This window comes from Conger conger, chromosome 12 (assembly GCF_963514075.1).
Source record: "Conger conger chromosome 12, fConCon1.1, whole genome shotgun sequence".
NCBI classification, from domain to species: Eukaryota; Metazoa; Chordata; class Actinopteri; order Anguilliformes; family Congridae; genus Conger; species Conger conger.
The window spans coordinates 7745690-7760568 of record NC_083771.1 but is presented as its reverse complement, the minus strand read 5'-3'; the positions used below and the strand labels follow the sequence as shown (position 1 = coordinate 7760568).

At 42.1% G+C, this 14879-nt stretch overlaps 1 protein-coding gene across 2 annotated transcripts; it reads left to right on the top strand.

Moving 5' to 3' along the window:
• The first annotated feature begins 817 nt into the window (after positions 1–817).
• Positions 818–14737, top strand: LOC133142060 (organic cation/carnitine transporter 2-like). 2 transcript variants are annotated; one of them, XM_061263006.1, is made up of 10 exons: positions 818–1264; positions 4067–4170; positions 4547–4701; positions 6172–6343; positions 6442–6568; positions 7315–7412; positions 12973–13187; positions 13468–13650; positions 14027–14162; positions 14373–14737. In XM_061263006.1, the coding sequence occupies exons 1-10, from the start codon at positions 866–868 to the stop codon at positions 14443–14445; spliced, it is 1662 nt and encodes a 553-aa protein (XP_061118990.1). In that variant the 5' UTR covers positions 818–865; the 3' UTR covers positions 14446–14737. The 2 variants fall into 2 exon arrangements, with proteins under 2 accessions (XP_061118990.1, XP_061118989.1); XM_061263005.1 differs by lacking the exons at positions 4067–4170; positions 4547–4701 and having other exon boundaries at positions 1178–1264; positions 14373–14733.
• The last annotated feature ends 142 nt before the right edge of the window (positions 14738–14879 follow it).

The window sequence follows — 14879 nt, the reverse complement described above, 5'->3', positions numbered from 1 at the left end:
GGGCACCAAACATGACCACAGTCCTGCACTACTCATTTTTGTCATCATGATTTCATTTCTTATACAATTCCCTATCAATACTTTTGAAGAAATGCTTCTTGAAAATAATGTATAAACAAATTAAATCAGAATGGGAAGTAAATTTCAAGTGCTTTACTCTTAACCAACAATCACAATGTTCTGCCTAAAAAGATAATGAATGTGTAATCAATTAGCCTTTCCAAAATGCTTAATAAAAATAATGATAATCCTGAAATTAAGTTGATAGTTTATTCAATCCTGCTGTGGCAGCTGTGGCCGCTTATCTGGGTAGCAATCCAAATGTGAGGGGTAACTGCTATTACTTATATCGTAATAGCAGTTTTCAGACAGAATATTAGGTAAACAGGTGTAATCACAGTTTTCGTTATTTCAATCATTTTCAAAATGAATACATTTGGATGGGAAGGGGCATTTGGATGCATTTTACCTTCACATTTTGCTGTAATGTGTATCAGTTTGTATATCTATGTATAAATATAATAAACAACTGTTGAATTAAGTAGTGCACTCATTAGAAAAACTGATATGCCTTTCGAATGGAAGCACCTCAGTCTATCTTCATCTAGAATTTGGTTAGCAAAAATCCAGCCACGTAAATTGCTTGAATGCCTGTGCACTTTAACCTGATGTAAATCATACTTTTTCGGTCCACATCATTCAGCAATAATATGATCACGTGAATTATTTCTTGCAAGGGGGTAAATATGCCACTTGACAGGAAACGCCCTCGGATTAAAATATTTAGCTTTTACTGTTTTTAAAAGCAGCAGTTGAAGTTAGTAGCCTGTATTATCTGTTTTGGCTGCAATCATTTGTGTTTACCATGCAAGCTTCAGACTATGACGACGTGACCACATTTCTGGGAGAATGGGGATCTTTTCAAAAACGGATTATGTTACTCCTCTGTATAAGCGCAATACCAAACGGGTTGTCACTGTTTTCCATCGTGTTCCTCGCTGACACGCCAGCTCACCACTGCGCGATACCATCAAATGCCAATATTAGCGCGGAATGGATAAACTATTCTATTCCACTGGAAGAAGACAAAGGAGTGATGCGATACAACAAATGCACCCGTTACAAACTGGACGTAATACAACGTCTTTCGGACAATAGATCCGTGCCTGGAATTGACGTGAATGTTACTGAAATAGAGCAAGAAAGCTGTAAGGATGGGTGGGAATACGACAAATCAATTTACGTTTCAACCATAGTGTCCGAGGTAAGTACATACACGCGACTGAAGAGGCTTTAATATTTCATTTCATTACATTACATTACATGGCATTTAGCTAACGCTCTTATCCAGAGCGACGTACAACGAAGTGCGGATCAAACACAAGTGCGAAGAGGACAGTTCCGAGTCCTAGTGTAACCATACAGATATAATCGGAACCCTTGAAGAATACATCAACTTCCAAGCTAGCATACCACAGTTGGCAGCTAGAATACCCTGAGTACAACAATACAATTGCTAATAAAAAAACAACAATATCTATACAACTATATAAGTGCCATTACAGTCTATGGCATATATAAGGCTAATCACGGTGATTATGAGTTGGGGAGGGAAAGGTGTAGTCTGAAGAGATGGGTCTTCAGTCTGCGCGTGAAAGAGGTCAGAGACTCTGCCGTTCTGACATCCACCGGGAGGTCATTCCACCACCGTGGGACCAGGACAGACAGCAGTCACGAGCGAGAAGTGCAGGTGTGGCGAGGGGGAGGCGCCAGACGGCACGAAGTGGCAGAACGGAGGGGTCTTGCTGGTGTATAGGTATTGATAAGTGATTGAATATATAAAGGGGATGATCCCTTAACTGCCTGGTACGCGAGCACCAAAGTTTTAAATTTGATGCGAGCCATAACAGGCAGCCAGTGGAGGTTGCTGAGCAGGGGGGTGACATGTGAATGTCTGGGCATATTGAATACCAGACGGGCTGCAGCATTCTGGATCAGTTGTAGGGGTCTGATGGCAGATGCTGGAAGGCCAGCCAGCAGAGAATAGCAATAGTCCAGGCGGGACAGGACCATTTCAGAAGGAGTTGGGTAGGATCGTCATACAGATTGCATAATAATTAAGATTACACTGGATGAACAGAACACTTAGCCTACTTTAATTGCAGTAATGCACATAAAATATGACAGCAACATATTAAAAAAGGCAAGATAGTTTACTTTACACAATGGTCCAGTTTTCAATATTACCCAAAAAAAATTATGAATATTGCCAGCACAGGGGTTTCATTCATTAAATGGGTAACACTTTACAATAAGGTTTCATGAATTGGTATGAACTAATTAAGTTACATACGTAGTTGCATAACTAGTCTACTACGGAGAAGTTCATCTGTTTTGGTGGTTGGCCAAGTGGCAATTCACTAGCGGTAAAGCCTTCTGTAGACACCAGTGAGATCTTCGCTGCAGCGTCCATCTCTTCTGCGCTTTTAGTAAGCCCATTATCTGACTGGGTATCCATCTCCTCTGCGGGTAGGCTACTGTTAATGCGGCAACATCGTTGTTAGGAGTTTTAAAATAATTTGGGCAGGCGAATGCGTGTCAATGTGTATGTATAAAAAAAAGAAACCAATAGCAGACTCAGGGGTGTTGAAAAAAATAGCAGGTTTTAATTAAGGCAGATTAAGGGGCAGACAGGGTAATCACAAGTTCAAAAACCAGGTGGTCAGTCCAAACAGGCGAAAGTACAAAAGCGTGCTCAAAAAACAGGCAGGGGTCAAACAAGAAAGCAGAAAACAAAAACCAATCCGACAGAATGCCGCAAGGGCTCGGGAACAAGGAGGCTAGAACAAGGGTAAACGAATATCAGGGCTCGGGACTCAAAAACATGATAGGACGAACTAGCGAATTGCAACTGCGAAGGACATGTATAAATGAGACAACCTAGGCGGGGCATGGGAGTGAGGGCGGTGTAACACATGAACATCAGGTGAGAAACATGAACGGCCAATAATACAATAACGAGGGGGAAACGAAAATGCGGACTCGATTCACAAAGGCACACATGTAATACAAACGGCTCCGGACTAGGGAGTAGACGATTGCAGAGTTAAGGAACGTAGTGATAGGGGAGAGCAGGTGCGAAAATTTCGCTGAATCAAGGCAAGCAACTTAGGGATAGAACAGGGAGGTGGAGTTATAGAGCAGTTTTGAAGTAGAGGTAGAGTTAGTCTTGGTTTCGTGATTAAATTACAAATACCCAAAACTAGTGAATGTTAGTTTGTTAGTTCGACGAACATGTTAGTGTGTTAATATAATTAGTAATGTACAAATGCATAGTTGCCAACTTTCACGCTTTCGGCGTGAGACACACGCATTTGCCTGTTTTCACACGCACATGCAAATGCGTGTGTCTCACACCGAAAGCGTGAGAGTTGACAGCTATGCAAATGATATGTTAGTTGGGATTAGTATATTAGTGAAACCCTGAAATGGAGAGAAAGCAGGAAGCAAGAAAAGCGAAACAGAAGGAATCGTGGGTGGGAAACCGGAAAATTCCGAAACCACCCGAATAGTGAAGCACGCAGACAGGAGAGTGATTCGGGATAAGAAAACATTCAGACACAGACATCACAGTGGAAGACGGGTGCAAAGACTAATGAATGTGAACAGAAAACCAGACATGAATATGAAAAATAATCCATTTGCAAAAATACCAAATAAACTAACAGACACAAATCAGGATCATGACAACAGTAAAACTAGTCAACCAAACAACATCATCGGTAACTGAGATCGATGGTTGCCTTGGCCCTAGGCTGCAGCCTGTACAGCCTGTGTGGTTAATCCCAACAGAGTCTGGCGCTGGACTGAGGTCACCTCCAACTTCTCCATCTCCTTCCGCCCCCTCCCACGTTCAATTGTCATCTCTAAGCTGTCATGCGTGTAGCCAATTTATGAACCTTATTGTAAAGTATGACCATGAAATTAAAAGTATAACAGCATGTACATACTGTATGTTAACTTGTGAAAGTCTAACTTGTCCAGTAAATATGTGCTCTGTCCTCAGTGGGATCTGGTATGTGGTGATGCTTGGAAGGTCCCCGTGATCACCTCCACATGCTTCTTTGGCATCTTAGCTGGATCATTTATTTCTGGGCAGCTGTCTGACAGGTAAAATAAAAACAGGCTGGTCTCAGTTTGTAGCTAAACATCTTATTTCATGTTAGTTTAGAGGCATACTATGCAGCATATTCACCTTTAAAACACGAAAAATTATTTTATGCCATAGATCTTTAAATAAATTGTTTTCAGTGTGTTCCAATGAAGCAGGTACATTTTTGAATGTTCAAATTTAGTTTCACATGGAATCCTACAGACATTATAGAAAAACCAGTAATGCCTGTTAGACTATATGGAATTAATTCAGATATGAAAACAAGAAGGAGCCTTTTTAACTGTCAAACTATCTAACCAATGAATAGAGAGAATACTTAAAAATAGGTACGGGGAGCTTTCTTTCACAGACTGTTTTATGTCTTTCTCCTAGGTTTGGGAGGAAAATTGTTCTGTTTGGAACAATTGGACTTCACACTTTGTTCACATTCATCCTGATTTTGTCCACATCCTGGTTTATGTTCTCCGCTCTTTTCTTTTTTGTTGGAATGGGTGGACTTAATACCTTTTTGATAGCATTTGTCCTAGGTAATTATGAGTCTGTGTTGTTGTTCTTCAATATACGGTATGTTAATTGCAAAAAAAAGTAATTGTGACATTTTGCCATCTGATAGTTATTTTGTCAACAACTTTTTTTCATGACCCCCTCCATTATTTTCTCCTGTTTTGAAGGCCCAGTTTTACTGGTCAGCTTCTCCTACTACATTTACATTTACATTTTAGTCATTTGGCAGACACTTTTAATCCAAAGCGACTTACAAGTGCATAGGTTAAAGCAACACATCCATAACTAGTAAAATACACATGAAGTGCTGTTCTAAACATACAGTCATCATAAGTGCAATTAAAAAATATATATATATATATTTTTTGGGACCATCTGGCACTCATCCACCACTACTTGGCTGAACACCTTACAATGAACACACCGAAGAGCCAAAACATTATGACCACTCACAGATGAAGTGAAAAACGGTGATTATCTGGTAACAACAGCGCATGTCAAGGTTTGGGATATATTACACAGTAAGTTGGTTCCAGTAGTCGAGGAGTTGGATGTGGGAGAAATGGGCAGGCGTAAAGACATGAGCGACTTTGAAAAGGGTGCTCCCGGTCAGCATTGGTGAGTACTCACTGGCAGTGGTCCCAGGAGGGACAAACCACAAACTGGCGACAGGACTTGGGCACCCGAGGCTCATCGATGTCCAAGGGCAATGAAGGCTATTAAAAAATCCCCAGATCTCAAATCTCAATCCAATCAAGCATCTGTGGAATGTGCTGGAACAACAAGCTCGATCCATGGCGGCTCCACCTCGCTACCTACAGGACTTAAAGGATCTGCTGCTAACGACTTGGTGCCAGATACCAAGCACCTTCAGAGGTCTTGGAGAGTCCTCCATGGAGGACCACAGCATATGAGACAGGTGGTCATAACATTACATTACATTAATGGCATTTGGCAGACACAGTTGATTAGACTAAGCAGTAGACAATACTCCCCTGGAGCAATGCAGGGTTAACGGCTGTGCAGCTACACTGGGGATCGAACCACTGACCTTGTGGGTCCCAGTCATGGACCTTAACCACTACTCTACAGGCCGCCCCATGTTTCATAATGTTTTGGCTCATCAGTGTATATTTGTAAGTCCAAATAGGTGATTAAAAAGTGGTTGCGATTTTTTGTTTTTTGTATTGTGGGCTTGTGTACACTATTTATCAATGGAAGTGTGTGCATACAACTTTGATAAATGCCACAGAAGATTGCAGGTTTGATCATACACTCAAATCTGAATGGTATTCATGCCAGGTTTAATAGGACAGTATAGCCTCCAATGCATAAAATAGTTACAGTGCTTCACAGGTAAGTGTACTTGCTCACGGGATCATGTGGGACAGTGGTGATTATTCAGGTATTCTTTCATAATGTTTTATATTAATCCTACAGTCTGCAGTTTTCTCTGAAATTGACTTCCTGTTCCCTATATATATTGTCTAAAGGAGCAGAAATTTTGACTCCATGTCTTCGGACCATATACTCCACTGTGGGTATCTCCATTTTCTTTGCCATCGGCTACATGTTGCTTCCGCTGGCAGCCTTCTTCATCAGAGACTGGAGAATGCTGCTGATTGCCATCAATGTCCCAGGAGTTTTCTATCTCCCTCTTTGGAGGTAGGTGCATGATACAAGTGCCATTCAGGTGGGTATTGGCTATCATTTGAGTATTCACTACTTGATGTGTGGAACTGACAGCATTTATGTTGGGACAGGTTGATCCCGGAGTCCCCTCGATGGCTTCTCTCTCAGGGCCGGGTGGAGGAGGCGGAGGCCATTTTGAGAGCCGCTGCCAGGAAGAACAGAGTCACAGCTCCAGAGGTCATCTTTCAGCCTCTCCAGGTCCTGCTAATTCTCCACAGTTGGAACTGCCTGTACTATCCAGTCACAGCGTTGTTCACATTTTAATGAGCATTTTGGTCATCAAGCTTTTGGTCCCAGACTAATGTCTCCAAGGACATTACGGGGACCAATGTCCATGAAAACTGAAAAAAGATGAGTGACAGTGAATCTATGCAGCGTTGGGGTATGTCTTTTTTAGACTTGTTTCTCAACCTGCTTTATGGCCTGACATCTCCAGAAGCTCCATCAATGGCTTTTTTCCATTGTAAAGAGAAGTAATCAACAGTTTTCATTGGGATATCACTCAAGTGTTAAACTCAAATTGGGGCAATTTTGCACTCCCCTGCCCACATCTATGCTCAGGGCACACATCTATTTCACTCATCCCATACGTCAACATGAATATGGGCCTCCATGCATCAGTGGCCAATCCATCACATCTCGATCAAGTGCCATCTTTGCCAGCAGCTGTGTGCTTTGCCATGGTTTCTGTCAGAGACAGCTAGCGACCAAACTTAAAATAGGCTGCTGAACACAAGCCCTGCTAAATAATCACACACGTGTCAAAACCGGTCCATGAATGCCATAATCAGTTATGGGCAAAAGAAGTGTTGAACACTGATATGTCCGTTCGAACCTCACTATCTCCATGTGATAATAAATATATTTTGGATAGTTGACAATTTGTTTTGGGAGTCTGAAATGGGTTAAATTAAACGCATTTGTTGTGACACGTGTTACTGTAGACAGAAAACAAGACAGAAAAATTGAGCCGTCACAACGTCGGTGATCTTGTGAAGTCCAAGAACATCCGCTGGATTACGATCATGCTGAGCTTTGTGTGGTGAGTGTCACGAAACCCTGGACTAATAAATAGCTAAAAATGCAGCAAAAGATTTGCTGTTGTGTAACCCTTATTTATTTGCAAAAGTTGAAACTGATGTCTAAAGCCTCAATGCAGCAAAAATGAAGTAAAGCTACCCATAACATAGGCCTACTGTATATTTTATATTTTATAATTTTATAAGTCTCAACGAAACATGCCAATATTCTTAGGCGAAGTGTCTTTAGCTTTGTGCATGCCATAGATTATAATGGAACTTATATATAGTTTTATATATAGTATTGTTGTACTCTGGGTATTCTAGCTGCCAACCGTGGTATGCTAGTTGGTAAGTTGATGTATTCTTCAAGGGTTCAAGTTTTATCTATATGGTCATGCTAGGAACCAAACTGTCCTCGTCACACTTGTCTCTATAACTGCTCCCAAAGGTCCTTTTCTCTAGCACAGACACCCACGCATCGACTGATGTTCACGTCTGAAGTTTTATTGTCTTCTTTCGTCGGCAAACACCTTGAAAAACGTGTGCGCCTTGTGACCAAACTCAAGGAGTAGTTACATTCACTTTCACACCCTCTCGTCTTTGCTCTTCTGTTCTCTTGCTTTTCATTTACAAAACAACCTTCCTTGTGCAGCTCCCAACAGTTCAAACACCTCTGCCGTTCTCGAATGTTCCGACCAATCCACAGTACTCCAATTAACGCAACTGACTAACGTGACCACAGTATGCTGTCTATGCAAAGGAACTTACACATTCGAACAGTAGGTGTCGCTACTACACAAGATCACAAGAAACCAAACCTTATATTTTCCAAACATTACGAACAAAATGATTGCACAACACCAATCACAATAATCATTCAATTCTCTCCATATTACTCTGCACTTCAAATAATCAGAAAGTCAGGGGACAGCTACACTGCCACCAAAATTACAAAGATTTATGTGAACAGAATGATTAAATCTTGTAATTTTACCATAAGCTGTCAATTAACCTTAACATAAACATTTAGACATCCATCTTTTGGTACTATTTTAATGATAGTTTAGGAACTATTCTCCACTAGAACCACTAGTTTTTGATCAAGAAAGGATGGTTGCGTCAGGCGTTCACCTTTCTTTCCTAGGTTACTTTGCCCTACTTGGATTTTAACTTTTCTCACTAGACCATCATCATCTTCGCTTGTCTCAACGACTCTGGCTAGTTTCCACTCATTTCTAGGAACATTGTCCTCCTTGACAACTACTACATCCCCTACTTCTACATTTCTTCTGGGTGTATGCCACCATTGTCTGAGGCTCACATTGGCCAGGTATTCTTTACGCCATCTGCTCCAGAATTGCTCTGTCAGGTATTGCACTCTCCGCCACCTTTTCCTGGCATACAAATCTTCTCTAACAAACTTTCCAGGAGGCGGAAGAGACACAGAGGTCTTCATTGTGAGTAAATGGTTAGGTGTTAAAGGTTCAACACTCTTGGGGTCACTGATTGTGTTTGTGGTGAGCGGACGATTATTCATGATCGACATAGCCTCTTAAAAGAATGTTCTCAATGAGGTGTCATCTAGTCTTCCAGTAGCTTGTGCCAGGACAGAGCTCATCACGCTCCTTACTGTCTGTATTTGGCGCTCCCAAACACCTCCCATGTGGCTTGCGTCAGGAACATTCATAAAGAAGTCACATTGTTTTCTTGCAAGATAGGTAGAGATCCTCTCTTTGTCTAGTTCCCTAAGACCTTTCTCTAGCTCATTCCTTTCCCCGACGAAATTCGTCCCTTGGTCAGATCGGATCTGTCTTACCGCTCCTCTGATTGCTATGAAGCATCTCAAAGCATTTAAAAAGGCGTCAGTCGTGAGATCCTCCAACATTTCTACTATCCAATATCCGCTGGCCCTGAGTTCGTTCAACGTTTGCCCTCGGCCTTGGTGCTGAGTTTTCTTGTGACAGTGATCGAGTATGAGTTGTGTGACGATAGCTTCCTTAAGAAGGATCACTGGATGTTTCAACTCAAGTGATGCGGAAGATCTTCTCAACCGCCCTCCAACCCTGAGCAGACCATTTTCAAGGATGGGATCAAGTTGGTGTATCTTGTGGCTTTTTGGCAGTTTATCAGATTTGTGACTAAGCCATTTCAGCTCTTCCTCAAAGGCTTCTCTTTGTGCTGCCTTGATGAGCGCAAGAGCGGCTAGTCTTCTTTCCTCTACACTAATAGGCCCTGACCGGTCTTTATGTGCCAGTCTTTGAATCCGAGCGGTAACGTTGAGGGCTGTATTCCAATCTGAGAATCTTGACAACCTTTTGAGGAAGCTGTCTGTTTCAGAGGCTTCTGTTTTCAGGACTTTTACCTCTGGGTCCCCTACAAGAAGCTCTGGGGATTTTTGGTTTGTGACAATCTCTCGTTCCCATAAGAACTTAGGTCCTATGAGCCAATTTGAATCCATGAGCTCTGCCACCGTGAGACCCCTAGATGCAAACTGTCCTGATGTATGAGCATTGCCCATAACCGTTATTGCTAGCATCTGAGAAATGATGCAGCTCAATGTTTTGGATTGTGCCATGGTTCTTAGGAATGAAGCATCTTGGTATTTAGATTTTATGTAGATTCTCCAAGTCATGGAGCCATGTTTCCCATTTTGGCTGTAGTTCAGGAGGGAGAGGATCATCCCAACTAACTCCCCGCTTGCACATCTCTTGAAGCAGTCTTTTCCCATTCAAGATGTAGGGAGAGAGAAATCCTAATGGTCATACACGCTGGCGACTGTTGATAGGATTCCTCATCGTGTGGCTGCCTTTTCATTAAGGATAACATTGAATGAGAACGCATCTGTCTCTATGTTCCACTTTACCCCCAGTACACTCTGCATTGGAAGCTCGTTGTAGTTCAGATCTACATCCTTCACAACGCTGGCACATTCACTCTCTGGAATCGCATCCAAGACTTCTCTGCTGTTGGACACAAATTTGTGCAAGCGTATCTTTCCCTTCGCACACATTTATTGTGCTTCTTTGACTAGCTGCTTGGCTTTCTCAACTGTTTCTATGCTGATAAGCCCATCATCCACGTAGAAATTCTTTCGAATGAAGCTCGCTGCCAGTGGGTAGTCCCTTTCATATTTACTGGCCAGATATTTCATGCCATAGTTGGCACATCCTGGAGAGGATGTGGCTCCAAAGATGTGCACTCGCATGCAATATTCCTTGGGCTCTATTTCTGTGTTCCCATTTTCCCACCACAGGAACCTCATGAAATCCCTATCTTCTGGGCTAACATGGAAGCGGTGAAACATCTTTTCCACATCGCAAATGATTGCAATTTGGTGCTCACGAAATCTACACAGCACCCCAGTCAGAGCATTACTTAAGTCAGGTCCTGTGAGTAGGTGATCATTTAGAGAGGTGTCAAGGTATCTGGCGGAGCAGTCAAATACGACTGATTTTTTCTGGCTTCCTAGGATGGTACACCCTGTGGTGTGGAATGTACCATGTATTGCCCTCTTTCGGTGAGATCTTTACTTCTTCTGCATCACCATCTTTGAAGACACTGTTGATGAATTTCACATAGTCCTCTTTGTACTTGGGACTTTTCTCTAGTTTTCTTTTGAGGTGTTTCAATCGGGCTATAGCGAGCTGCTTGTTGTTCGGAAGCTGTGGACGCTCTTTCCAGTCCTTTCTCATTGTGTTGAACTTTCCCATTCAGTAGCTGTAGAAACTGAATATCTTCTTGGGATATGTTCCTTTCTCTTGGGTTTGTGTCCAGAAAATCTGTTTCCAATGCCTTAATCACAGAGGCAGGTGTAATAGGCGGAAGCTCTTTCACAGAGACGCGATGACAAAACCCTGTGACGTGCCTTGAACTAGTACGAGGTGTTTTGGATCCCACTATACTCCAGCCTAAATCAATCTTGACTGCGTATGGATCATACTCTTCCCCTGATATCACCTCTTTTGGTTTCAGGGCCCTTGCGCAATCATAGCCAATTAGGAGTCCTACAGGACAGTTCAATAGATCTGGCATCTCTTCTGTTATCCTGCGAAGGTGGCTCCACTCTTTCGCTGTTTCACAAGTGGGAATGCTATTTTGATCCAGTGGGATGTATTCTCGAGTGTACACTGGTGGTAACTCAATGCACTCTTGTGAAAGGTACCCTCTCACTTTTAGTCCCACCACTCTTTGACAGTTGACTATTGAACCCCTGTCAGTCATTGTTGACAACTTCAATTTTACAGGTTCTGTGTCTGCTTGCATTTTTCTACACACTTCTTGGTCAATAAATGTATTACTGCTCTGTGTGTCCAGTAATGCATACACCAAGGTTTCTGGGTTGTTTTTTGTTGCACAAGAGAGCCACACCAGAACAATCATTGAAGTATGATCACTGTTGTCCACTCTCACGCTGAGAGTGGAAGCTTTTTCCTCAGTTGGTGGTGCTGCTGCTCTTTCTTCTTTATGACGTTCTTCATGAAGCGGAGAGGGATGGCTCCGCTTGCAAATATTGCAAGTGGCTCTGTTTCGACAGTTTTTAGAGACATGGCCGACTCTGAGGCAACCAAAGCACATGTTGTTGTTAAAGACAAATTGTTTCTTTTCCTCCAGAGGCATTGCTGCAAATTTTTCACATTTATATATGAAGTTATCTTGTTGACAACAGATACATTCTATTTGCCTTTTATTTTGAGTGGCCAGAGGACTGGTTTTGGAACCCTTGTCACGTTCTAATGCACTTGAGTTCTTTGTAGTGGGTTTTGTTTTTTGAGACACCATGGTTGACGTCACCAGGGCGCTGGCTTTGAGGCACTTCTGTTCCCTCCCAAGTTTTTCATCTGAATATTTTAGTGCATGAAGGGAGGAAATCGGATTGCATGCAACGCGTGCCTCCTCTGCCACGAAGTCTGAGAATTCCTTGAAACCTGGATATGGCTTCCCTTCATCCAGTGCTTTAGTGACATACCGGTTCCATCTGGTTGTTGCCCAGTCAGGAAGTTTCTGTAGTAGCTTTTGATTTTCTTCACAATCATCTAAAATCTTTAGACCTTGTACATGGGGCATTGCATTCTTGCAGGAGATGAGGAAATCACTAAACTCCCTTAGTTTAATAGATTCTCTTGGACCAATTTTTGGCCAGCTATTCAGCTTTCCCCGGAATGCTCTTTGGACTACGAAAGAGTGGCTATGTGTTTGATTTGCACTTCGTTGTACATCGCTCTGGATGAAAGCGTCTGCTAAATGCCTGTAATATAATGTAATGTAATGTCAATGTTGTTTTCAAACACTGGTTCAAATAGTTTTAACAGTTAAACCAGAATATTGGCCTGCTTCAGTAGTGACTTTGTACGGACATACACAGTTGGCATACTTTGACAGAAATTTGTTTTCAATGAGCATCCATAATAACACCATGAGGATTGACATAGGATTATATTTGGAAAGAGACAAGACATCAAACTATCTGGATGATAAATAGTACTCCTGGTAAGGGTAAACATAACTTCATTCAATTTTTGGATGAACTGCCCTTTTAACAACTGTTAAAATCCCCCTACCCCCCACCCCCCATCTTTTCAGGATTGCAGTCTCCATTGGGTACTTTGCCTTATCATTGAACTCCTCCAATCTGCATGGTAACCCCTTCCTGAACTGTTTCCTCTCTGCGGCTGTCGAGGTCCCGGGCATCATTCTGTCCTGGCCCTTACTTCGCTCCTGCTCAAGGAGATTGTGCCTCTTTGCTACGTTGTTCCTCGGTGGAGTGCTACCACTGTTTACTCTGCTCATACCAAGAGGTTAGTCAGTCTCGCCATGAGGCATTTTCCATGGCACAGTGCCCCCTACTGGCCAAACATTTATTATTGCAGCAACATTGCTGTGGCAGGTCTTTAAAGGCTAACAGTACTTAAACAACTTCATGAAGTAAAAAAAAAAAAAAATTCAAGCAGAATATGTTTATGTAAATTATTGTTACTCGCAGTATTGTTTGTGCGAGCCGTGTTCAAACAAACCACACTCCATTGTTGTCTCAATATTTTGGATTGTTCTGTTCTGGCATCTCTCTTTATGTGACAGATTTGAAATTGGTATCTATTGCACTGGAGATGATGGGGAAATTTGGATTCTCAGTGGCTTTCACTATCGTGTATCCCTTCACGGCGGAGCTGTACCCCACAGTCCTGAGGAACACCGCGGTGGGCACCTGCTCCATGGCTGCTCGGCTGGGCAGCATTGCTGCCCCCTACTTCCTCTATCTGGGTTAGTGAGCCTTGATACCAGCTCCACACTTTCAGTCAGTGTTTCTTCTTTCACCAGTGCCTGTCTTTCTGCCAGTGTTTACCTTTAAATAAGCATTCCACTTTCACCCTTTCCCCTTTCTCCTTTTCTTCCTCATTCTTCTCTTGTCAGACATGTTGGTCCTCCTCTATTGTGAGACTGATATTCCCTGCTGTCCACCTTTTCCTCACATGGTTTCAGTTGTTCATTCATCAGTATTGAACAAGGGGTGACCCCACTCATCAAAGAATAAGAGATAAAACCTTGTTCCATTTTAATTTGTTAATGATTTGTGTTCTGAATGCTGAAGTTTATTTGCCTGACAGTGGGAAACTCCGCCTTTTCTTCCGTTATGCAGGAACCTATTCCAAGTCCTTGCCGTACATATTAATGGGGGGCCTCTGTGTTTTGGGAGGGTTGCTTAGCCTCCTACTTCCTGAAACCTACGGTATGCCTCTCCCTGAGACCCTCGATCACATGCAGACGATTCAAAGGTAAGGCAGCCACATCTTACAGCATCTGCTCCCTCAGCTGTTAGCACTGTGCTACAGCACTTTCTGAGAGTGAATGTGTGTTGACCTAATGGTTCCTGTGTCCAGGATGAAAATGGGAGAGGATGGGAGAGGATGGTTATAAAATATTCTGAATATTTGGAGAGTAATTATTTAACTAATTTTTTTTTACCCCCATTTTGTTTTCCTCAGGTTTAAAAAGACACAAAATTCAAATACTCTTTCCGGGGATACAACAGCAGTGGAAAATGATTCAGTGTTTTGACTGGATTACATCAACATATTGGAAATTGGATTACATTGGGATTGAGCTATTACTTTTCACGGATATAACGTCTGCACCATCATTAAAAAAACATTTTATACCATCCTGGTATGTATTCATAATATTTTTATTTAGCTGCTGTCAGTGTTGAGTGAGTTACTGGGTTTATCTCTTTTGGCTTTTATTAAACAATGACTATCATAACATAAAATTGATGAGAACCTGAAAGGCCTTGATCAACCCCCTGGTCTCCAACTTGATGGCAACTTTCTGACTTGAGCACATTCAAATTTTGTACCACCCATAAAATTCTGCCTTATGTTTCTATTTCCCACAATTCGTTATACTGAATTCAATCTGCCAGGTTTCCGCCAACTTCTAGATTTGGTTTAAATCTTCTTGGATTACTTTACTAGATTCCAAACTGTTACCTA